Raw genomic sequence first — 24,227 nt, 5'->3', positions numbered from 1 at the left:
GGGGATCTTGTGGCTGCCTACAACTTTATCAGGGGCCACCAGCAGGGACTCAGGGAAAGTCTGTTCACCAGGGCCCCCATGGAGTCACCAGGAACAGTGGCCACAAGCTGAGGGAGGCTAGGTTTAGGTTAGATATTAGGAAGAACTACTTCACTGTAAGGGTGGCTAGAGCCTGGAATAGGCTTCCCAGAGAGGTGGTGCTCTCACCTTCCCTGGGGATCTTCAAGAGGAGACTGGATGGGCACCTGGCTGGGGTCTTATGACCCCTGCCACCCCCAGAGCTCCTTCGTGCCAATGGCAGGGGGTCAGACTAGAGGATCTGTCTAGGTCCCTTCCGACTCATTGATTCTATGATTCTAAGTCTGAAATTGTGAGATTCCTATTGCAGGTACCCACAGGAGGTCTCGTTTTCTGATCAACTGAAACTGGACTCCTAGGGAAGTCATTCTGTTAGAAAAATGCTGGGGAACGTATTTCTGAGCGGAGGATAGTGAAGTCCCAGCAACAGTCTGGGTAACAAGATGTGGGGATGGGTATGTGCTGGTGGCAATCCTTTAACAGGTGGAAACAGTTAAGAACATAAGGCAAGTAAGTCCTTTATTAGATCTAGCCACACATTCCTTATTCATTACCCCATTCCTGTTAGGAGACCTGATCTAGATGCAAGATATGCAGATGTTCTTATAGAAATATGTGGCCTTCCCTTGATAACAGCCATCATTATGTTCATCGATCCACTTCTTTTTTCCTAGTAATCTCTCTCTATTAAATTAAGAATCACAAGGGTCTCCAGCAGTCTCTCCAGCCTTCAACAGAACAATAAGGAATACTTTGAGATTTGGAAGAAGAAATGATCCTACTCCCACACTAAGAAATAAAGTACTTTCAGTAAAGGCTAAGGACTTTAGTTAAAATGGGTTAATCTGACCGAATGAATATGCACTATAAAACTATTCTGTTTTAAATTAGGGAGATAATCACAAAATCATAGACCAAAAGGGATGCCAAGAGATCATCCAATTCAATTCCCCACACATGGTGGGATTATCCCTGTCAAAACCATTCTAGGTAAGCATTGTCTAACTGCTTTTAAAAGCTTCCAAGGATGGAGATCCCCAAATCTCTCCAAGACCCTGTGTTCCAATGCTTAACCACCCTCATAATGACGAAGCTCTGTATATAATCCAACTTAAATTTCTGAAAAAAATCTATCACAATCCTCATTATAACCTTAAATATTTTAAGACAATTATCAAATACCCCTGCCATCTCCTGTTCTCCAGGCTAAACAGTCCCAGTTCTCCAACCTTTCTTCATAATAGGTTCAATGTAGATACTATTTTGTAAATATTGTAACACAACTATTATTCTCTTCATTGTTTAGAAAGCCCTTTCAAAATATTAAAGAAAAGATAAAGTTATCAAATCTCTATCTTTTAGATACAGCCCTTTCCCTAGAGATATTAATCTAAAATTCTTGACTCATTAAATCTTGTCAAAATCAATCGTATCTTCCTTCATTTTTCACCTTTCTAAGCTAAATAATAATAGACTCAGCCATGTCTACCAAGGTCCATCACTATTGAACTTTTTTTGGACTTACTCCACCTCAAGTGTTTTTACTCATACTTTTTATCTACAGCAGCTTTCTCATCCCTAAGAACAGCAATCTTCATACCATCTATGCAGCTTTACAGGTGTTAGCAACAACAGGAACTTTAATACAGAAAAATGACCAATGGCCACTACTGTATCTAAGGATATGTCTTCAAAGACAGATCCTAAAAAAGAATAGACAACTATGTGTTTAAACACTATTGATCATTATATATGTATTCTATAGTTTATATTTTGCTTCCATGGTTTCCATAAGCCAAAATCATCTCAGAGGATGGTGAGATGTAGTGTTATGATGACATACTACTTATTTTATTTTTTACATGTGTCATAGTTTCATAGTTTCTAGGGTCGGAAGGGACCTGAGCAGATCATCTAGTCCGACCCCCTGCCATGGCAGGAAAGAGTACTGGGGTCAAACGACCCCAGTAAGGTGGTCAAGGTGTCATAGCCTGCTAGGTAGATATTTTGAGCTACTCACATAGGTTCATGAAATTCTGTCCCTTAAAAGTTCTTTAAGTTGAAATCTAATCAGCACATAAGAGAAGTTCAGACCACTGCTGAACTTAGAGAGAGAAACTGCTATCCAGAAAAACAATAGCTTCTTGTAATTGACTTGACTTACGATTGATTTCCTGTAATCAAGCAGACAGTGATCTTTCCTGGCCTGTCATGATAGTAGGAAATATCATGTCTGATGTATCAGAGGTAATAAAAATGATGGTTTCATGGCCTTGTCAGTGGTTTACTTTTGCTTTTCAGCAGTTCCCATTACACCTGAAGTGTTGCTGTTTCCACTAAAAACTGTTCACCAAAAATCATTAACAAATGTTGGGCCAGAACTTCAGGTGCTATAGCTGCATTATATCCACTGCAGCTACATTATCTGATATCTGAAGGGCAGAAAAGCTGCCATAACACTGAAATTAAAATACATTAGATATTTAAAAAATATAATCAAAACAATGACAATTACATGTTCAGAATTTCATTCCAGTTTTCTGCTTTCTTTAGAGATGAATTGATACTTAGACTCAAACTGTTTAGTGTTCCACTGTAACAGGACCCTAGTTTCAGTTCAACATTAATACGGTTTGCTATTTCAGAAGTTCAGAATATTAACATTTTGCCTTCTAAACTAGCTTGCAAATTTCTTCCCCCAATCTTATTCCCTTTGTTAGACCTGATGAAATTAAAAATCTTTTTTCTGAGTTGCCTAACATTATGTACTGAGAGTAACTATGGCCCCTGGCATACAATCATTTAAAGGCATCATGGAATCTGATCTCTGATCCCAAAATTGTGCATCCCTCCATGCATACGTGCATGCCCCACAAAGTTGAAAGCTGGGTGCCCACAGTCTGGCATCACTGAGGTCTGGGGCCACGAATCAGCTGATTGGGTGGTCATCACATTAGGGCAGCACCAGTTTAAAGACCCTGAACTGTCCCTGCTGCTGGGGCTCATTCAGCTGGTTGTCCTCAGCCCTGGTACAGCACCAGAACTGGTTCAAGACCCTCAGGGCTTGGGCTGAGTCCATTGGCAGGCTTCCGTCCAGGGAGTTTAAAAAACCTACACCTGGCACCTCCAGTGGGACTGTCAAGGGCTCAGAGGCTCCTGGTGGGGGGAATTGAGGCTGCTTATAGAAGTAAACCCCACCCCCCCATGGTGTTTTACTTTAAACTCCATGCACCCCCCACACTGAGCCTAGCATATGTCCAAAAGAGGCATTGCATTAGTTGAACGCAATGTCTGTATAATAGATAAGGTGCTCCAGCAGGGCTTTATTTGGCGCTTTTATCTGATAGCTGATTGAATCACCTTTAAATAAAAGTTTGAAACAGCCCCACTGAACTTACTGATCTATACAGATGCTGCGGAGGGAGGCTGAACTACATTTTGCTTCTTCATTTTTTTTTCTACATCTGTCAAAGGCCTCAATGTCTTTCACCACCAGGGGCCTTTAACTGTAAGTGTGGGCTTTAAAGTTGCCAAAGGGAAAAGCCCTTTGGCTCCCCATACCAAGAACCTCATCCTCCATGTAGCACAGTTTGTGCACAGAGATTAAATTCCTCAGTGGGGGAGCTCCTTGGTGTCCCTGCCAGGGGCCCAAAAGGCAGCTCTGAACCCAGCTGCAGAACAGGGGCTGGCCTCGGAGGCCAGCCTTGTGCCTGCCACATATTCATACTCTACATATGTGGAATATTTTTATGCCTGGTTTGCTGTTTTATGGCTTCTTAAATTGGGTGCATGTGTAGCACCCTTGCCATTTATGCTGCAATTAATATGTTAATCATGGCATAACTGTAATGCATATAAGGACTCTGTGTAATATATAACTTTAATGTCCCTCAGTATTGTGGGGGTTTTTTGTTTGATTTTTTCCCCCCAGAGTACCACTTAGGTATTCAATTTTTGTGAAGGGTCATTCAGTTTTCATTGAGTCTTCCTTTGGGCTTGGGGTGGTTTCAGATATTAAATTCTGCCATTTAGTAAAAGTATATGCCTATCTGGTCAATTATTAACACTTTCCTCTATTTTTCTCCCTGTATTCATAATGTTATCAGTTTCTTACAATTCTTCATAAACAAGCTCACCTTTTTTATAACCATAAATTCTGTCAGGAATCTGAAATATCTGCAGTTTACTGTTTCTTTCAGTGAAAATGAGACAGTGAAAGGAAACTTATTTTTGGTGCAGGGTAGTAATTGCAGGTAGATACTTTTCCAATATTACAAAGTCTTTTTATGTTATCTTTCCTTCTTTTGCATACTTACCTTTTCCTTCTGGATCTTCTACATGAAAATTAACTTCTCATTTAGATACATACTAGATCAGAATAATATTTACTTTCCCAAATCTTCTGCAATTATTTTGGTTCAATGGTTTCTAAGCTAATAGTTTAGATAATTTATTATAAAATGAAAAGAAAATAAAGCTTATGACAACTTAAGTCCTTACTGTTACAATAACAAAGCTGGGCATTGCAAAAATTAGAGTTTCAAAACAATGCCAACCTAGCTACACTGAACTTTCTATATAACTGTTTTGCTTAAAATTGTAGACACTCAGTAAAACATCAGTTAATTAATTATGCCAGCACAATGTAGTCTTTTGTTATAGACATTTCTATAGACATTTCTACTATCATTTCAGTAGCTCTCCAGCTAAGTATGGTCTATTAGGATACAGTAAAAACTGTATTTCTGATATATAAATCAAATAAAAAAAATGAATCCTTTTTTGGAGAAAAGAAAAACAAATATCAAAACTCAGGCCTTCTTCATACATCATAAGGTAACAAGTAAATGACATAAACCCAAAGTTTGTCTATTGTTTTTTTTCAGGATTTTGCTGTACAGGTTTCCCCCACTTTATGTTGTACATACGTTCCTGGAAAACAGTGCATAACTTGAATTCACACAAAGGGAACCCACTTTACAATATAACAAACACGGTTACACTCCAAGACCTTGACTGTACTGACCCCCAGACCCATTTCTACCACTTTTACAAGACAGTTTTGGTACTCTCCAACAGCAGACAGTACAGATGAGCACAGGGTGGTGCTGAATGGTATCATAATAGGGATGGCAACTACAAGAAACATGTGTCGCAGACAACAAGCAAGGAGGACAGATCCACACAGGAGACTATATTTTGGTGTGTGTCACTCCCACAGTGCACTGCACAAAGCAGACTGCGGGCTTTCACCACGCTGATTGCATAAAAGTGAATTTACCTCACATATAAGAAATTTTTGTTATAAAAAGGGTCATCACATAAGAGCGAATTCACACATACAGAACCCACATAAAGCAAAGGTAACCTGTATGTGTTTTAAAGAAAATCGGTATACTGTTATCCTTCACACGTATTTTTCCCAGTAATGTGAGTCTAGTGCTCTGATCAGAAAGAGAGTATGTCAAGTTAGAGCTCTTTGCAGCTGGCAAGCAATCGCATCTAGTTTTTAAAAAATGGATACTGTATCTAAGCAAACTTTCAACTTAAGAAAACAGATCCTCAAGTAGTTGTACACTGTAGCTTCATGGGATCTGGGACACACACTACCTGAGGATCTGCTTCAAGGTTTTTCAAATGATCTCTGTTTACTAGAATATCAATAGGGATTAAAAAAAATGAAAACATAATTTTTAACTCATCCACAGTTGAATTTAAAAGGTAAAAACAGTTAACACAAGAATCAAGTATGGAAATTTCAATGGAGACAAGTATCGTTCTGGAAAGCGTGTATGTGAAAGTGCTGGGTTTTTGGCAGTAGCTGTGACAGTATAAGGACATAGGCAAGCAAGGTTCTTTGAGTAGATGTGATAACTTTTATTAGACCAACTGAGTAGTTGGAAAAAAGTTTTTAACCAGCTTTTCTGGGGTCCGCACCCAAAAGCTTGCTAAAACTTCCTTCCAGATACTCATTTGGTCTAATCAATGATATCATATCTACTCAAAGAACCTTGCCTGCCTAAACGTAAAAGTAGCACTTTAACAGAAACTGTGTTACTGTTTAAACTACTCCCACGCAACACCCAACATTTTTGTTTTTCTGGTTTACCCGTTTCCCTTTGTTTGATATAAAGTATTTAATTATTTGAATTTACAAGGATTTCTAGATATTTGATCTTCATTCTATTTTGCAAGGGAGGTGGCATGTTGCTCTTGTACATATTATGGATTTGGAACCAGAACGATGGATCAGCCTAAGCCAAGCATTCATTCAATGGCGTGAAGGCAGAAAATTTGCATGGAGAAGGCATGATTTTGGGATCTGGGATCAGATCCCAACAACATCATTACTTCTTGCCTGTTCAGAGGGAGCCATACCCAGCACACTGGCAAACTGAAAGCCGGGTACCTTCACATGGGACTGACAATTGATCTGGGGTTCTGTTTCAGACACAGGACTATCTAGGTACTGGGGTTAGCAATCAAGTTGATTGTTGGTCCCAGTCCTGGATGGTCCTACCAACAACCAGGTTGTCAAAATCCAGCCCTGGGCAGCTCTGGCTGGGCTGCCCAGCACAGGGGACCAGAAGATCCCAGGGCATGGGAACCTTCACCTTCTTCCTACTGGGGACTTTAAATCCTGTGCTAGGCAGCTCTGGCTGGGCTGTCTGTCATTCTCTGCACTGGTCAGCCTTAGCCAGAGCTGCTTGGCCTGGGGTTTAAAGTCCCCAGTGGGAGAAGCCCTTTGGTTCACCCTCTCCTCCCTGCCTCTGACCAAGGCAAATGATCAGCTGATTTTTGGTCATGGGGCCCCTCCAGACTTCAGTGTGGTTCACCTCAGGACTGACAATCAGCTGACACGTTAAATTTAAGGCACCCTACAAATGAGCCATAACATTTTCTATATCGTAGGTGCAAGATTGTTATGGCTCATTTCCCATTTTATGAAGCCTTATAGTGGGTTAATCACAGCATAAAGGTAATGTATAGAGAGGGCCTCAGATTTACTTTTGTTATTCATGTCTGAATTGCAAGTGGTCACATGTATTTCAAATCTCTTTGATTTATCACCATCTACAGCTTTAATGTGCATATTTTCATATATAAATATATAATGTGTGTGTATGGAGTCTGTATAGGTAGAAGTGCCAATTGCTTTAACATATTTAAGATTTTAAAGCTCAGTTGGATAGCATCTACTTATTACTGAAAAGAAAAACAGTTTAATTGCAATTTGATTTAAGAGGAAAACTTGACCTTAGCCAAAAGACCTTCATGATTCACAAATGCTATTCAGCAACCCACAAGACATTATGGTAACTTCATTATAACATCTTACAAAAGCAACTCTAAAAATAAGTAAAAAACTTCCTTAATGTTGTTACTTATCCTTATCAGAGTTCCTCAAAAGAGTCTTTCATCATCTACCGTTCTCAGATTTATACCAAAGCTATATCATACATCAATTAATGATCCCCCTCATTCAGTTTTGAATGTGCGGGTACAATTTACAATTTTCTAGATTCTTCCTCACTTCTACTACTACCTGTACCAGAAAAGGGGCAACATAAATAACTGCTTCTTTAAAAATCACAACAGCTAGTAGCATTAGCCAGTAAAACTTACTGTAGGTTTGGCAGGAATTTCTGACATGTTTCTAAACAGCTTTATTATAACAGCATAATGCCCCAATACAGCTGAAAATGTTTCTTTGAAACTGGTATACCCCTTCTCTCAAGTCATTCATAAGAAAAAAGTTCAGTGACTCTGCTTTTATAAAGTACTTTAATTTACTCTTAATTTCTAGGAAGACATAATATTTAAGAGAAAATGCAACTTATTTTTAGAAATCAGAAGATATTAAGCATATACAAGATAGGCTTTGCCAATAACATCTTCAAGTTATCACTTCAACCTCTCATAATCGTATATAATTTGTTATTTTAATATTAATAATCTGTTCCCCAGAAATGGGTGTGGGTAACGAACATAATCATTAAGATTCATGGTTGAAATGGATATAAAAAAAACTTAGCTAAAATACTTGTTTTTCAGACATTTATTAGGCAGAAATTTTTAGTTTCAAATACTATTCAGTTAGTGTAAGACAAGAAAGCTAACTGACAGGATTTAATTTAGTGTAGGTGCTTGTTGGATTCACTTAGTTCAGCGTAGAGCACCAAACGTCTTGGTTTGATAAAAAGTGATGGGATATACATAGATCCCATCTTCTCTCTTTCCTAGGCAGACTGAAGGGGAGAGTGGCACAGAATGGATACTGTCAGTTTCACGGCTGTAGATCAGTGGAGGTAGGGAACTCAGTGCTCACTCAGTACTACCTGATTCATGAAGTTCATACCAATGCTGTACCTCCTTTGCTCTTCCCCATTATTGAGAAACAGGAAGGAAGGGAGAAAATCACAAGTCCTTTCCAAATGCCTATAATGTCTCTACAATACCGAAAAAGGCAGAGACAACCCCTTACTTCCCTCTTAATCCCCAGAAGGAACGCTCGTTTTGTGTTTACTTTTATTGTACCAACTGTATAGCTGGAAAGCATGTTAGACAAGGTTTTGGGTACAGACTGTCCTTCTTCAGGTCTTCTTTTTATGCCTGAAAGCTTGTCTAACATTTCTTCTAACTATAGAGTCAGTCCAATAAAAGTTATGACAAAAAAACTTTTGTTTTCACATATTTCCTGTGCTATTAGGCTAGGGACAGACATTCAAAAATACTGAACCTTAATTGATTCAATCTTTGCAGGTTAGTCTAACCTAGCTAGACTACACTGGTTTGTAACAGCACAGACATCCCAGAAAGCAGGCACATGCCTGCAGTGGCTCAGGCTAGAAGCTGGGGGGCACCAGAGCAGCCTTCCCTTCCCTTCTACAGTGCTGAGCTGAGGGGACATAGCTAGGCCCCAGCAGGATGCTCTGATTAGGGAGGGAGGGAAGGGTTCCCTCCCCCCACTCCAAGCATCCCAGCAGGCAATTGGTAACTAGGGATCCTGGTTTTCCCTAATTGAGGAGATCCCTGTGTGGCTCTGCTGTTCTTTGCCATGCCAGGTCATGCCTGCTGGGTTGTGGAGGTCCTGGGGGAGGGAAGCAGGACAGAAGCTTGAGCCCGCAGCCTGCGCCTATACCGCATGCACATCGGGGGGGGAGCATGGGTCCCCCCCCGCCCTCCTGGGAGTGCTGGTGGCAGTGGGGAGCCGTCCCTCTCACTCTCCCCTGGACAAGCTCCCCGCTGGGGCCCTATAGTCACACAGGGGATTCTGGCCCCGGGCCACAATCACCGGCTGGCTAGGCAGCAGGAACTCTGCCAGCCTGCAGGGAGCTCATTGAAAAAACTGCAAAATCCATGGGTTTCTGTGGTAAAATAAGAAATCCACCTTTGCCTCTGGTAAAAGGTAAAATCCATGGTTTACTCTATTTTTCTGTGGGAAACAGAAAACCCGGATCCCTGTTGATAACAAAGTGTTTATCACCCCTAACTCAGTGTTTATCACCCTATCAGAAAACAAATCCTCTCTCCATTAGTTCAAGTTCTTCTTAAACAGCGTTTCCAAGGAAGAAACCTGTCTCCCACAGCATTGACCATAGCCAGTGGTATGCTAACTAACGGTGCGAGGTGTCTGTGTAAGGTACAGGGGAGGTAGGATCCCTGCTTAGCAAGGAGTGGTGAGGGGAGTGTGTGGAAGCCAGGCAGATGCCTGCAGTCTCTGCCAGAGCTTGAGCCAGGGAGCAGAGGGGAGGGGCCAACTCTGCTGTGGAGCAGAGAGCCCAGCCCAGAGAGCATGTCAGGATGCTGGGGGAGTCTGGTTTAATGTAAACCAGGAAAGGTTCTGGACAGACATTGCATAAACTGATTTGGTTCAAATCAGTTAAGTCTGATACTACATTTCACCAGGTTTATCGCAAACCGGTTTTAGCCCTTTCAAACTGGTTTATGTGCAATGAACATCTGTTCTGTTACAGGTTTAAACCTGTTTCTGATCACTTAAACCATTTAAGTGTAATGTCTGTTGCTAGCCTTAAGGTTACAACAACTCTTTACTATCTTGTTCCCCAGACAATCCTGAGGGATATACCTAGGAATGGCTCCTGTGCAACGTACACAACACGTTTTTCACAGCTTTTATAAGTTTTTTGGATGCACAGGTGGTAAAGAAGTATGAACTTAGGGAGCTTAGTATTTGTAATAAACGTTTCAATCATCATAAAAACAGGATCAAAAGTCAGAGAACAGATACATGTACAGTACAACATATTTCCCATATTCCAGTTAAACCAATTAAAATAATCACAAATAAAGGATAACTTCTACCCTAGGCAAATGCTCTTTTTTTTTTGTAAAATCCTGTGCTGCCTTGTGTTTTATAGAGTTATATTTATTTTTACTTTCATGCTTTCCCTTAATAAATAGTATACAGAGCAAAGCTAATTCAATTCATTCATATCAAGTAAATTCAGATTCTCTTAAAAGACTTCTGAATAAAAAATATATTTTTTCTACAGTTCAGATGTATGTCTACTACTTTGACACTTCATATTTGGATATGTAATTCTGATTACACTTACGATGTTTGTGCAATATGCTTCTTCTTGTTTACTTCCCTTAAATATTAAAATATACACCCCAAAATCTCCTAGTATTGGACAGGATTTTGTTATAGCCATTTGCACTTCTTCCTTATTAATACTGGTCACTTTAAGCCTGTACATGCTAATTTCTCTTAAACAAATTAATTTAATTTTACCTCTGCATTCAGGTTGTCTGCGAGGCTTTCAAGAAACTGGCTTTCAATTGGGTTCTGCTGAGTAAGCAGAGTCAGGTAATGGCTGAGTTTATCGTGAGTTGTAATAATGACGCCTTCTCCAAATTTGTCAAATTGAGGCCGTCCGGCTCGACCAAATATCTGCATGACATCTAAAATTCCAAGGTCAACAAAAGAACCTCTTTTTGCAGCATATATTTGTGTTCCCTAGTTGAAGAAAAGTTAATAAAAATTAACATAAATACACATGAACATAATCCTGATGAGCTGAATACTGAAATTAGGCAAATACAGCATGATTTCAAAAGTGTACTTTAACTAATCCTTTTATAATCTACGATATATTTATATCTTTACTATACAAACTGTATTTCCACTGGAGAGAATCAGTTTAACAAGACACAAACAACATTTCAAGTCAATCAGACACCCCCTCCCTCCAAACCACAATACAGAGCATGCTCTATATGCATTTTTACAGGTTTGTTTTAAGACACGTATCCACTTGCAGTGTAAGATAAGCTCTTACCTTAATAATAACAGCATGAGCAGGAAGATTGACTCCCCACGCTAATGTAGCCGTGCAAACTAGGACTTTGATATGTCCATTAGAAAACAAGTTCTCAACCAAACTTCTGTCTTGCCGCAGCATCCCTGCATGATGAATACTAAATCCATCTGGAAACAACTCGCGTAACTGCTTATTTCTGGACCTTTGTACCTAGAATGGACATGAAGAAAAATTAAATCAATTTGGAACTACAGTACAGAGAGCACTATTTAAAAAGATTAGAATGATCACTGTTTGAAGGTGAAGGAAGATAATATTATTAATAACCCTTAAAAATGAACCCGGTCTACTGATCTGGAATTCTGTGTCAACTCAAACTCCTGCTTACTGTTAAGTGAACCATTCTTAATTAAAAAATATCACCTAAGTGTGGTCAAGCATAGTGTTATAGAACACTGGCTCCACTCATGTTGTTGGTCCAGATCAACTAGTAAAATATACGTCAGAAGCCTTACTCTGCATCAAGCTATATCAGTGACTCAGGAGATACCCTCACTGACATTCCCCCTAACTTCTCATTCCACCTCTGCAAGGGTACTGGGTCTTCAGTGCTCCCCAAAAATCAGGTTTTCCTGTTCCTAGCTATACAAAGTAAACTGGTCCCATCCAGGACCTTATTCATCTCTGTCACTGGCCCTCCTAATCTTAACCTACATTGGACACTGGCCACAAGTTATAACAAGCTAAAACTTTTACCTTCCTAATATTAAATCTTCAAAATCTCATTGCTATTAATCCAACTGTGCTACGCTGAAACTGAGAAAGGTGAAAAATACTACCAAATCGCATTCTAAGTTGGCCCAATGGGAAAAATTCCTTCCTGTTCCCAAACAGATGCTTGTTAAAACCTGGAGCATAAAACAGGTTGCAACCAAAGGGCGAGATGGGAGGGCAGCTAAACAGAAGCAAGCCTTGATAAGCTTAAATGTGCAGGAGAGGAGATGACATCTATTCAAAATCCACTAGCATCAAATAATGTGGAAGAAGTATTGACAAAAGCAACTGGCAGTTTCCTACTAATATGCTTTCTTATTATATTTCTTTAGCAATGGAGAATCTGTATCTAACTGTGAACTTCTAGAGAACCCAGTACAACAATTTTCAGATATATATATTACAACTAATTCATTTTATGTTTATTTGGGATGAATGTCTAATCCTGCTTTATCATTACATATCTTGGTCCGAATTCTGTTGACTCACATCTACAGGAGTCCATGGAATTACAGAGTAGGTAGAGCAGAGCAGAATTTGGATCATGAGGCTGGCATACTGCCAAACATGAAAAATAAATTTCTGCAAGCACGGAAATAAATAAGGAAATGGGAACACAATTATGAAGGGGAAGAGGCAAACAAATACTTCATGACAGCAACTTAAATCATCTTTTCAGAGTTGTTAATTGCGAGTCTGACAGCATATAGGGAAAAATATATTATGGTTAATGAGAGAATGAAAAGGTGACAACGTTTCTCAAAACCTTAGCTATTCTCCTTCAGTTATATTTCGTTATTCATTTAAAGGGAACCAAACGAGGTTTCAAACTTGATGAAGTTTTCATGAGGATTCTTATGCACGGCAGAAAAATCACACTGAGCTGTTCAATTATTATAACCTGCCCAAGAATGGATAAAGTTGATATGCAAAAATTACAGTACACTTAATGGAAAATATTCTTTGCAGGTTAGTAAAGGAAAACAAACACTTTATAAAAGTATACAAGTACATAAAAGACCTTTGTTGTAGATAGCAAGTCAATTTTTAATCCTATACAAAGGAAAATCTCTTAATTTCTTCTAATTTTTTAATGTATGTGAAACATGAATTTGCTTCTGCAGCAAAATTAGAATGTCAGAAACATGAAACTTCTCATCTGATTTAAAACTCAGTAAAAATTGATGACAAGGTGTTTATAGTGTACCATATTTATGGAACGTACCACACACACATTTTCCTTCAAAATTGGGATGTGCATCTTAAGTAGGGAAGCTGAGTTTTCCTTCCTGGAACAGAAGCATTATGAAATAGAGCAAGCAGACACTGACTTATCGCTGCTGAGAGGTCTGTCTCTTCGTCCTGGGGCTGCAAATAGTAGGGGTGGAGCTCCACATTAACCGCCCCACAACTACATAACTGCTTTTGGCTGAAAAGCCACTGAGTTGGCTGAGTCTGTAGTACTCTTGATGAAGCTTGTGGTATGTAAACAAGACTATTTTTTACAGGAACTTATATAAAGAACTATTTGCAGGAAAGAGCTAACAGTTTTGCTAGGACTAGCAAAACTGCCTCTGGCTTCTTTACTTTTCATTCCATCCAGGAAGAGCACACACCAACTGCAGAGACTTCCTTAGCCTGACAAAGGGTTTTTGAACTTGAAAGCTTGCTTAATTATTGTTTTCCAACCATTTAAGTTGGTTTAATAAAAGATATCAGATTCACCCAAAGAACCTTGTCTGCCTATATAGATTTTTTATATATTATCTATCTATAGAAAAAAATATATATATATACACACACACACACACACACACACACGTTATACTTTCAGATAGATAAACACACATATCATGTAAGAGGAGCAGAATCATAAAAAGAATGAAAATATGCTAGTAATTAGAAAGCAACACACTTAAATTATCACTTGCTTATTGTATTAGAAAGATGCTCTTAGCTTTCACAATACTGATATTAGCATATTAGCAACACCAAAAACAAACTTTCAGGACACTCATCTAATTTCTTGAAGTTCTGATATTTAAAACACATTCATTGTAAATGGTATCTAACATCCAACAGGAAGCACTTGCATTTCATACACTGTAGACCTGCAAACTTTTGGAAAATGATCTCCACTATTTTTTAAAATAGTGTCAAGTATTAACGTAAAACTTGCTTAGCTCATCTGGAAAGACTTAGACTAGGTACAGATATTCCAAAAGCATGAGGTGGAATTGATTTAACTTATGCAGTTTTCTGTAAGTGGTGTAGTTTAGATTGGTAGTGAACAGAACACACTTTTGCCCTTTACTGGAGAGGAGGGGGAATCTTAGATTGGGTTCCACCATTTTTAAACCAGTCTCTGTGTATCAAACTTCTGTTCTGTTCTGTTATGGTTATAGATCAGTTGCCGATCATTTACACCAGTAAAACTGTAATATCTGTACCTGGCCATAGAGTTTTAGTTTTCTGCTTTATAGAATCATATAGAAAGCTCTAAGAGTGATCCAAAAATACTTTCAATATTTTCTATTTCTCAGCACCTGGAGGACAATAAGGTGATCAGAAGCAACCAGCATGGATTCATCAAAAACAAGTTGTGCCTCATCAACCTGACTTCTTTCTGTAAGGTGCTTAGGTCTGTGGGTGGGTGGAGAATAGCGGATATGATATTCCTGGATTTTAGCAAGTCTTTTTATACCGTGTCCCGTGACATTCTCATTGTATGTTAAGGGTATTCAGTCCACTTGAAACTACTTTAAGGTGGATACATAAAACTAGTTGGAGTATCATGCATAAGAAGTAATCATCAATGGTTTAATGTCTAGTTGATAGGAAGTATCAAGTGGAGTTCTTCAGGAGTATGTCTCCTGGAACCAGTACTGTTTCGTATCTTGATTAATGATTTGTAGGTTGGGATAGAGTGTACAGTTAGCAAATTTGCAGATGACTCCAATTTGGTAGAGGTGCAGGCACTTTGGAGGATAAGATTAAGATACAAAAAAAAGTGTAGTGAAAAATGACTGGCTGGGCTGAAGAAAAGGACTGGGGGGTTACAACTGAAGAATAAAATGAATATGAGTCAACAGTATAGTCTTGGGGGGGAGGCAGGGAAATGAGGGGGGAGGCAATATTATACTTGGCTGAATTAACAGAAGCATCACTTACAAGTCAAGTCAAGCAAGTCTTTTGCTTCACCTGGAGTTGTGGGTCCAGTTTGGGGCATACACTTCAAGGAAGATGTGGACAAACTGGAAAGAGTCCAAAGGAGAGCAATAAAAATGATTAAAGCCCTGGGAAACATGGCTTTCAAACAAAGGTTGGAAAAATTGGGATTATTTATTCTGGAGAAGAGAATATCGAGGGGGATTTGATAACAGTCTTGAAATACCTAGCAGGTGTTTATACAGAGGATGGTGATAAACTATTGTCTGTGATCACAAGACACAGGGCATGAAGCAATGGTCTTAAATTGCAGCAAAGGGAATTTGAGAATATTTTTTTCACCATGAAAATTTTTAAGCATGGAAACAGGCTACTTAAAGAGTTGGTGGAATCCCATCCTTGGGATTTTTAAAGAGAAGATTAGACAATTTACCTAAAATGGTGTAGATAGATATGATATTGTCTTGAGCAGGGTGTGGGCCCAGAAGACCTCTTGAAGTACCCCAATACATAAACTAACGGAAATTACTACTTTTCTGTGGTCCTCTGATTTTCATATGAATTTTACTTCCCTTATAACAGTCAACAGCTATTTATTGTTGCTGGACTTCTTTTTGTTGATACTTTAGAGACCATTACAAGTAAATGTAGTATATCTGTTCAATAAAGTTGAGCGCACTTTTAATAAAAGAAGTCCTGTGCAAGCTGATTTAAGAATAAGTGAATATCTGGATCTTATATTTATGAATCAGTATGAACTAAAGAACACTTTAAGAGAAAAATGCATGCATTTCCCAGGTTGTCCTTTGTTGCAAAGAAAACCTAAGTAATGAGATTCCTAAATCATGGTACAGAAGATTATTCAGGCAGTGTGTAAGCTTTAAAAGCAACACATTTGCAGATGAACCTCCTAAGCACCATTCTCCTTTAATTACACTGCTGTTCTATTAAATCTTGATTTACATGGTTTGAGGAGCAACAAAACAGCTATTAATGTATATGAAAAGTGAAGCTGTAAAAAATAAGTTATGTTACCTGCATCTTGTTCTGTTTTATTGCTGTTTTAAAGGGGTTATCTTACCATTTATCTTAAATGTTGCCAAGTGGTTCTGGTATAAGGTGAGGTATGTTAGTATGAGGTCTGGTACCAGTATCCTAATTACAATTGATTTTTAACCTCCATTGTTAAATAGTTAGAAATTTATGACCTTTTGCTTACATGTGTGTATGCATCTAAAACAGTATATATTAAATAAACTTCAGAGCTAAGCTAGACATGCCAACATCTATATTTCTCCTTAACATGTCTTGAATGTTTTGCTGCTCTTGATGAAGATGCATTAAAATGTCAGTGTTAGATATAGGACACTGAGTTAACTTCAGTAGCTCAAAGAAAAATGTGCCTCTTAATTTTAATGAGGAGTGAGATATCCAAAATGCAGGAGAAAAAGATTTAAATCAAGCTTTAGGGGCTTTCACCTATAGATGGTAACAAACATAACATCACACACATTTCTCTGATTTATCTTTATGTCTGGTAATACAGATATATAATCATTCATGGAGGAATATGAACTACCTGCTTTTTGTCTGAACTAACAATTTTCCAAGAAATAGAAAGAAACAGGCAACTGTGCCAGCAGACTTACAGTTAAATTTATCTTACTTTGGTATCATTCTTACCAGGTTTTCAGATTACAGACTGATAATAGAGGGGCAGTTGCTTCTGTTAAAGAAGTAAGAAGTGCAATGAAAAAAAATCCAATGATTTCTGCCATTTCTTCTTGTCTGGTTCACGACAAGCTGTTGTTTATTCAACTGAACACAGCTAAGTATATTATCACTGGTTTGTTCTTAATCGGTGAACAGTGAATTTCTCTGCAGATAAGAGTTTACTCTTCATGTTTCATAGTTGGTAGGGTCGGAAGGGACCTAAGCAGATCATCTAGTCCAACCCCCTGCCATGGGCAGGAAAGGATGCTGGGGTCAAATGACCCCAGCTAGGTGGCTGTCTAGCCTCCTTTTGAAGACCCGCACAATTGGGGCAAGCACCACTTCCGTTGGAAGTTGGTTCCAGCTCCTACCCGCCCTGACAGTGAAGTAGTGCTTCCTGATGTCTAGGCTGAATCTACTCTCAGTCAACTTACAGCCATTGTTCCTTGTTACCCCCGGTAGTGCTCGGGGGAACAGGGACTCTCCTATTGCCTGCCGGTCCCCCTTGGCAAGTTTATAGGCAGCCACCAGATCCCCTCTCAGCCTTCCATTCTGAAGGGGATTTGCAACTAGTTATGCCTATATAAGAATGTTGGTGTCACTGAGTTTGTCTTTTTTATTTTTCCTTCAGAAGGTTGGGTTTCTGACTGCGACATATTTTCTTTCCACTGCAGAACTGGCATAGACCACTCTCTATTTACCGTAGGCAGACAGAAGAGACAATTTTTGTCTGATATGACCACGGAAAGCTGTATATAACTATAACCAAACAGAAGTGCATGGCTGCAGATTGCATAAAAATGGGTGACTGGGTGAAAATCTGCTGCTTCACTGCATAAGGGTTCAGATGAAGATGGTACAAAACAGAGCACCTTCTGTAACTTGTGTCTGTACTGCCTCCTACCTTTGAACTGTTTTCAAAATGGGAGGTGGCAAGGGAGCAGAGGGAGTTCAGTCTGGGTTTTTTTTCAGCCCCTGCTGGAAGGTGGGGTGGATGTATTGGAGCCCTGCTTTAAAAAACTAACACTGGATAAGTCATTCATTCATTTAGACATAGGAAGTGTTGTTCTTTGACTGACTTGGAATAACAAGAATACAAAGGAATATAAAAATAAGCGTAATGAAAATGGCAAGGGAATAGCTAACAGGGAAGAGATTTCAAGTCACATTTAAGAGTTTGGATTAAAGCCTTCTAAGTGAAATACATGTTAATTAAAATATCTACTATTTTTAAAATTTCCTGCAATCTTTGGGACTAGGTTGAAAGTGCTTATTTGAAAGTGTAAGGTGGATGCCCTCATGTTACCACTTCCCGACTTTATGGGGAAGATTAGAAGTCTCACTTGTATGGAACAGTGGCTATAACTCTGCTCCTCAGCCACAATTGAGGCTGAACCCTGTGAAGACTAAAAACGATATGGAGAACTCTCCTTAACAGAGATGACCCAGATGACCTAGCAAACCATTTCTATGCGGACAGGGTAGGCATTATGCTGTCCTAGTTAATGAACATGAATTCTCGTTATTTGTGTCTTCATCACTGCACGTATTATCACCCCATATTTGACTTTAAGTGCAGTTATCCTTCTCATCAAAAGCAGTAATACTACTATCCAAGTAATACCCCATCCAAGATAAGTTCTTTTAACTTGATTATAAATTAAAGGGTATCTGGCATGCTAGAATTTGAAAAAAATCTTTAGAAGATAATTCTAGAAAACAAATGTGAATAGTTTTTATGCTTTTCTTAGATGAAAACCAATAACCACACCATATCCTCTCAGGATATTTAGGATTTATTATAGCAGACTTAAAATTTCTTGAAACCAATTAGCCGCCAGTTCTATCAATTTACTGAAATAATCTCAGTAAGTTTTGTAAAGTGTTCTAAAGAAGTATCTACAAGAGAGAAAGAGGAAAGGGATGTGTTTTGCATACAAATATTTGTTTAAAGAGAATGTAAAAAATAAACAGTTGTTTTAGTAGAACCATGAAGAATAACTGAGTGATATCACTGTAACCATTCACCTCCAACCCTCCACTCTTTTTTTATCTGTTTATAGCCATCGTTATTTATGCCTTTAGATTGCATATTTTTTTAGGATAAGGGTTCTATTTGTACTGATTCCTATGTAGTAGTTTGCAGTTTCCTAGTTCCTATACCCTAAAAAGAAGAATATTTAGTATTCTACCTGCATATAACCTTTCTGTATTTACAACTCCTTTCATACAAACTTTGCTAAAAGACTCCAGAGTGAGACAATATATACCATTTGTTTTATAAATTGCACAAAGGAGGTGTATAAAGTTATCATATAGTGAAAATATTAACACATTCAGAAGGATTTTAAACCAGCCAGTGTGAAGTGAGAGGGGCAGTCAATTTTCAGTCATTTGTAGGAAATGGGGCTACACAAGGCCTACCTATTATCTCTTTATAACACAGCTAAGTTTTCCATTCAGGAAAAAAATGGGCTCTTCTAGATCTTCTCTGCAGCTGTAACTCTAGAGTAGGGGTTGGCAACATCTGGCCCACAGGGCCACTGGATCTGGCCTGGGAGCTGAAGGGCCTTGCTGGACCTAGGCAGGAGATAGATCATTGTTGCTTCTCCCCTTTTCTTCCAGTCTGTGGTGCTGATGCAGCTTCCAGCTGGTGGACAGCTGTACTGAGGCCAGGTAGCTTCCAGATATGCCTGCACTGCAGCTGGGAAGCAGGTGGAGTGGAGTGAGGGGAGAAGCAGTTTTACAGCATGAGCGGAGCTTACAGCTGTTCAGGTCTCCACTGGCTGGAAGCTGTGCCCATGCTGCAGGCAGGAAGCAAAGAAGAGCAGCAGAGGTGTGGACACAGCTCCCAGCTGGCCCCAACACAAATGTAGGCAAAACCCTCCATGGCTGACACACCACTGAAGCACCCTGGCCAGTGTCAGACAAGAGACAAGTTGTTCTGGCCTGCAGCTTGTAAAGGTTGCCAGATGCAGATCTAGAGAACATGGTATGTTACTGCCAAGATATATAAAGCTTACACTTGGATCTCAGTTCTGTCTTTTACTTGGCATTACTATTTAGCCATGGAAAATAATACTCCTTAGCAAAAATTATCACTTGCTGAGTGAATATCTGTAAAAGCAATATGGCATTAGTTTCCAGCAACTGAAGTTCCTTGAAGGCATCCACAAATGCAGCTTTGCCATTCTTATGTTCCTGAAATATCTACAGAGTCATCTCCAGATGGCAACAGTTGGAGTGACTCAGAACATGAATACCTTTCTCTGGTGCTTGTTTCAAGGCATTAAACTCTTTTCCTTCAAAACTTCTGTGTTATCAGAGGTTTAGTGAGTGAGTGACAAAACATACTGCTCTAACTGTGAAGGTGGAGGCAAACCTGGAGATTTTCCAGACACATCTATTAATTAGGGATGTGCTTTATCTCCAAATTAGATTTACTTTATACACAACTGAAGCCCCTAAGAGGAATTTGTAACTGAATAATACTTTTGAAATAATAATCCTGAGAACACCCTGTCCTTCCATTCCACTATCTTTCCAAAATAAAATGTAACTCTTAAAATTTATGTATTTTAATAGTGCAATATTGTGAAATTGACCACATCTAATGGTAATCTGATGCAGAATCTGCTAGCACCAGGAAACATGCATGCTGCATATTATGGATACCTACATTTCCCCCCAAAATTATTCTGCTCATTTATTCAATAAGCAGGCAACACTAATTAATTAAGAGGCAGGCTACACTAATTAACATTTAATGTATTATTAATATATGCATTAAATATATACATCATAGTCCAGCTGGCAAGTCTATTGCGAGGAAAGGGGTGTGTGAGGGACAGAGGTGGCTGCTGCTGCGGGTTGCGTTCTGCACCCTGTGGCCAGTGTCCTGGCTGTGAGATGGCACATGCCTCCCACCACTGGGTAGGTGGCACAGTCAGTGGGTAGGAGGCACGTGGTGTCGAGCCACTCCCAGAGCACCAGCAGCGGGATGTGGAGCGCAGCCCGCAGCCACCTCTGCCCCCCATACAGACTGAGGAGACACATGCCCACTACACCTGCCCCGGGAGTACGTGGAGTGGCAGGAGCTGGCCCCTACCCTCTGCTCCCTGGCTGGAGCTCTGCTAGAGACTGAAGACATTGAAGGGTCTGCCTGGCTTCCCCCTGCCCTACTCCCTTCTCGCTGCTAAGTGCTCAAACAGAGGTCCCTCCCCTTTGTTCCTCCTATCTACCACAGCATGGACCCCAGCCCTATGGACCCTAGGCATGTGGTATTCTAGCTAATTCTGTACGGTGTCTGTGCGTCTCTCTCTTCAGTTTCACTGAGACAGGCGGACAGCACAGTGACTGCTTAGGGCTATTTGGAGCTAATCAACAGGTCAGCGGATAAGCTGTTTAAGTAGAGTTTAAAGTAATGAAGAAAGCCTATTGTTTTGCTGATGAGGTGATAATCACTGTTATCAGTCCCCTCCTGGCTTGTTTACCTGTCAGTTTGCTACAGACAGTATAAAGAAGCAGGGAGAGGGAGACTGAAAAATTGTGTATCATCAACAGATGCAGGCACTGCACACCTCCCCTTGCCTCAGAGTGCTAGCAGGGGTCTGGCATCTGGTAACACTCCCGCCCCTTGAACAGCCAGTGGAGAAAAGCTTGGGATTGTACAGGCAGACCTCCCTAATCAGAGAGTCCTATGGGGGCCTGGCCACGCCCCCTTCATCTCAGCACTTTGGAAGGAAGGGAGGGCTGTTCCAGCACCCCCCAGCTTTTAGCCTGAACCACTGCAGACGTGTGCCTAAATTTCGTCAGTCCAGGGAGAATGTCTGTCCGGTTACAAACTGGCTCTTCCTAGCCAGGTTAGCTTAACCTGCAAAGACTGAATTAATTCAGGCTCAAGCTTTTTGAATGTCTGCCCCTAGCCCTAACCTATACACCCCCTCAGTTCCAGAGCTAGAATACAGGAGATAATGAAATTTCCAGACCTCATAGGCAGATCATGGAGATAATTATTCTAATTATTCTACTGTAGTATGTTAGTGCTTTGAAAACATTTTAAGTCCTACAGGTAAGTTTTAAATGAAAGAAAACATTTCTTATTAAATGAGAAGTTTGACGCTCCTTAGAAAGTAGGTACAAGGCCAGAGCCAGACACTATACTACATGGATAATTCCATTAGGACAGGGCCAGTTTGGGGGTTCCTACTGAAATACCATTCTTTGTAAGTGGTACAATAAAGGGAAAAATAAAGAACCATTTGCATGATAAGGTGCTGTTCAAAACAAATAACTGATTATTGTGGGCTACATTTTGCAAGTAATGCCCATTAAAAAGTCAGAGAAAGATGTTAACTGTGTAGCTTAATGTACTGTTGAGATACTATGGTGCTATGCATGGAAGAAGAACCCAGACAAAGCCCCCCCCACAAAAAAAAAGACTGCTCCCACATACACATTGTGGCAAGGAGGGCCAGAGGCACTAGGGACAGACTCTGATGCTCCTGGTGGAGGACTCAGGGACCTCAGCCTCACAGAAAACTTACCGGAGAGGCACACCAGGAATGGGAAGGAGCCGCATGAGTCTGCATTGTGCTGGTTTTTCAGGTGTCTGTCAATCAAGCTGGGAGGCAGCCGGCTGATGATGCCAGCTGTGACCACCACCATGGGAGATTTAAAAATCCCAGCAGAAGCCAGATGCAGGGGGGATGGGAGGGGCAGACATGAGGTGAGACTCCAAGCTCACTGAAGAGTGACCCGGCTGAGCTGAAACCCCACATGATGCTGCCCCGTCAAGAATGGAGCATCAGTTGGGAGCCAGGTGAGGCATCCCTACCCCAAAATCCATGGGAAGGGGCTTGGGGTTGGCCACCACTCCTGAAGCCCAGGCCGGGCATATTTAGCTTTGTGCCGGCAGTGGGACCTGCAGACGCACACCCAGCACTGGGGCAGAGCCAGGATAAGGAACAAGAGTGAAGGGCAGGATGCAGCTGCAAGCCTTCACTTTGAGCGGAGGCCGGGGAGTTAGAGATCCACCAACTAGACAGAAGGAGCTGGGCAAGAAGCTTGCGCAGCAGCTCAAAGGTGCTGACGGTTGGCAAGTGGTGGGGTGTAGGGGAGGCAGAGGCCCAGGACCAACCATAACGAGTCTGTGAGTAACCCCATCTCTGGGCCAGGGATGAGAACACCACTGAACCCCTCCTTCTAGTTACAAGTTCCATCAAATCATGGCAGGAGAGTTGGGGGCCCAACCCAGGGAGAAGGGAGATACCCACAGCACCAACTGAGGGTGCCACACACACACAAACTAAAAACAATATGATATTCAGCTATAACCAACTTGACTGTGTTGGCCCAATTTAAGTTCATTGTCTCACACTGTAGAAACCGTAACATGCATTTTCCTGAGTTTAAATTTGTTTACTATCTGTTTTCATTAAATAAAAAAATTATGCATTGCTTCACAATGGCATTGGCAACACTTAGCGTCATCTTCATTCTGGCACTGGCATCATCACAGGGAATTTCTGGCAACGCTAACTATCCTATTTTCATATGTTGCTGAAACAGTCACCTATTTGAAGATTTCCCAGATTTCCTCAAGAAACTAGACTCCAGTGACAAACTTCCAGTAAACACCATATTAGCTACCCTGGATGTCAAATATTCATATACCAACATCTTCCATAAGGATGTATTACAAGTCACAAAGAACATTAGCCCTGAGGTCACTGCTTCCATTTCCATCCAACCTCCTTGCTTTGTCCTCACACACAACTACTGCAGATCTGAAGAGTCCCCAATACCTGCAAACAAATGCCATTGCTATGGGCACACACATGCCATCTTTGATACATAAATGTATTTATGACAGATCTTGAAGTCCACTTCTTTTGCCCTGTCATCCCTCCACCGTAGCTCAGGTCAGGGCTGTCTCTAGAGGGAAGGAATCGGGGTGACTGCCCCAGGCCCTGTGCTTTGGGGGCCCCCGCAGAGCTGGGTAGAGCAGCCACAACAACTCCACGCAGCTGTCAGCTTTGCGTCTGGCAGCTCAGCCCCCTTAACCCATCTGCTGCCAAATCCACTGCTGAATCTGGTGCATCTGGCTGCTCGTCACTTCCCTCCCACCGAATCCACTGCCAGTTTCCTTGTGTCGAGGGGCGGGGCACCACACAGGCTGATTTGCCCCAGGCCCTGCACCCTGCT

The 24,227-nt window shown here is 40.5% G+C and overlaps 1 protein-coding gene across 1 annotated transcript in view; it reads right to left on the bottom strand.

Annotated features, from left to right (window-relative positions):
- Positions 1-24,227, bottom strand: part of ASCC3 (activating signal cointegrator 1 complex subunit 3) — a 684,038-nt gene that overhangs the window by 219,972 nt on the left and 439,839 nt on the right. Inside the window, exons 15-16 of the mRNA XM_019520164.1 lie at positions 11,385-11,576; positions 10,838-11,062 (exon numbers count right to left, since the gene is read on the bottom strand). Coding sequence (XP_019375709.1) covers positions 10,838-11,062; positions 11,385-11,576 — 417 coding nt within the window. The remainder of the gene's footprint in view (positions 1-10,837; positions 11,063-11,384; positions 11,577-24,227) is intronic.

Source organism: Gavialis gangeticus, unplaced genomic scaffold, assembly GCF_001723915.1.
Source record: "Gavialis gangeticus isolate Ggan-Ray unplaced genomic scaffold, GavGan_comp1, whole genome shotgun sequence".
In the NCBI taxonomy this organism is placed as follows: Eukaryota; Metazoa; Chordata; order Crocodylia; family Gavialidae; genus Gavialis; species Gavialis gangeticus.
The sequence above is the reverse complement of the archived record's forward strand: the minus strand, read 5'-3'. Positions and strand labels throughout refer to the sequence as shown.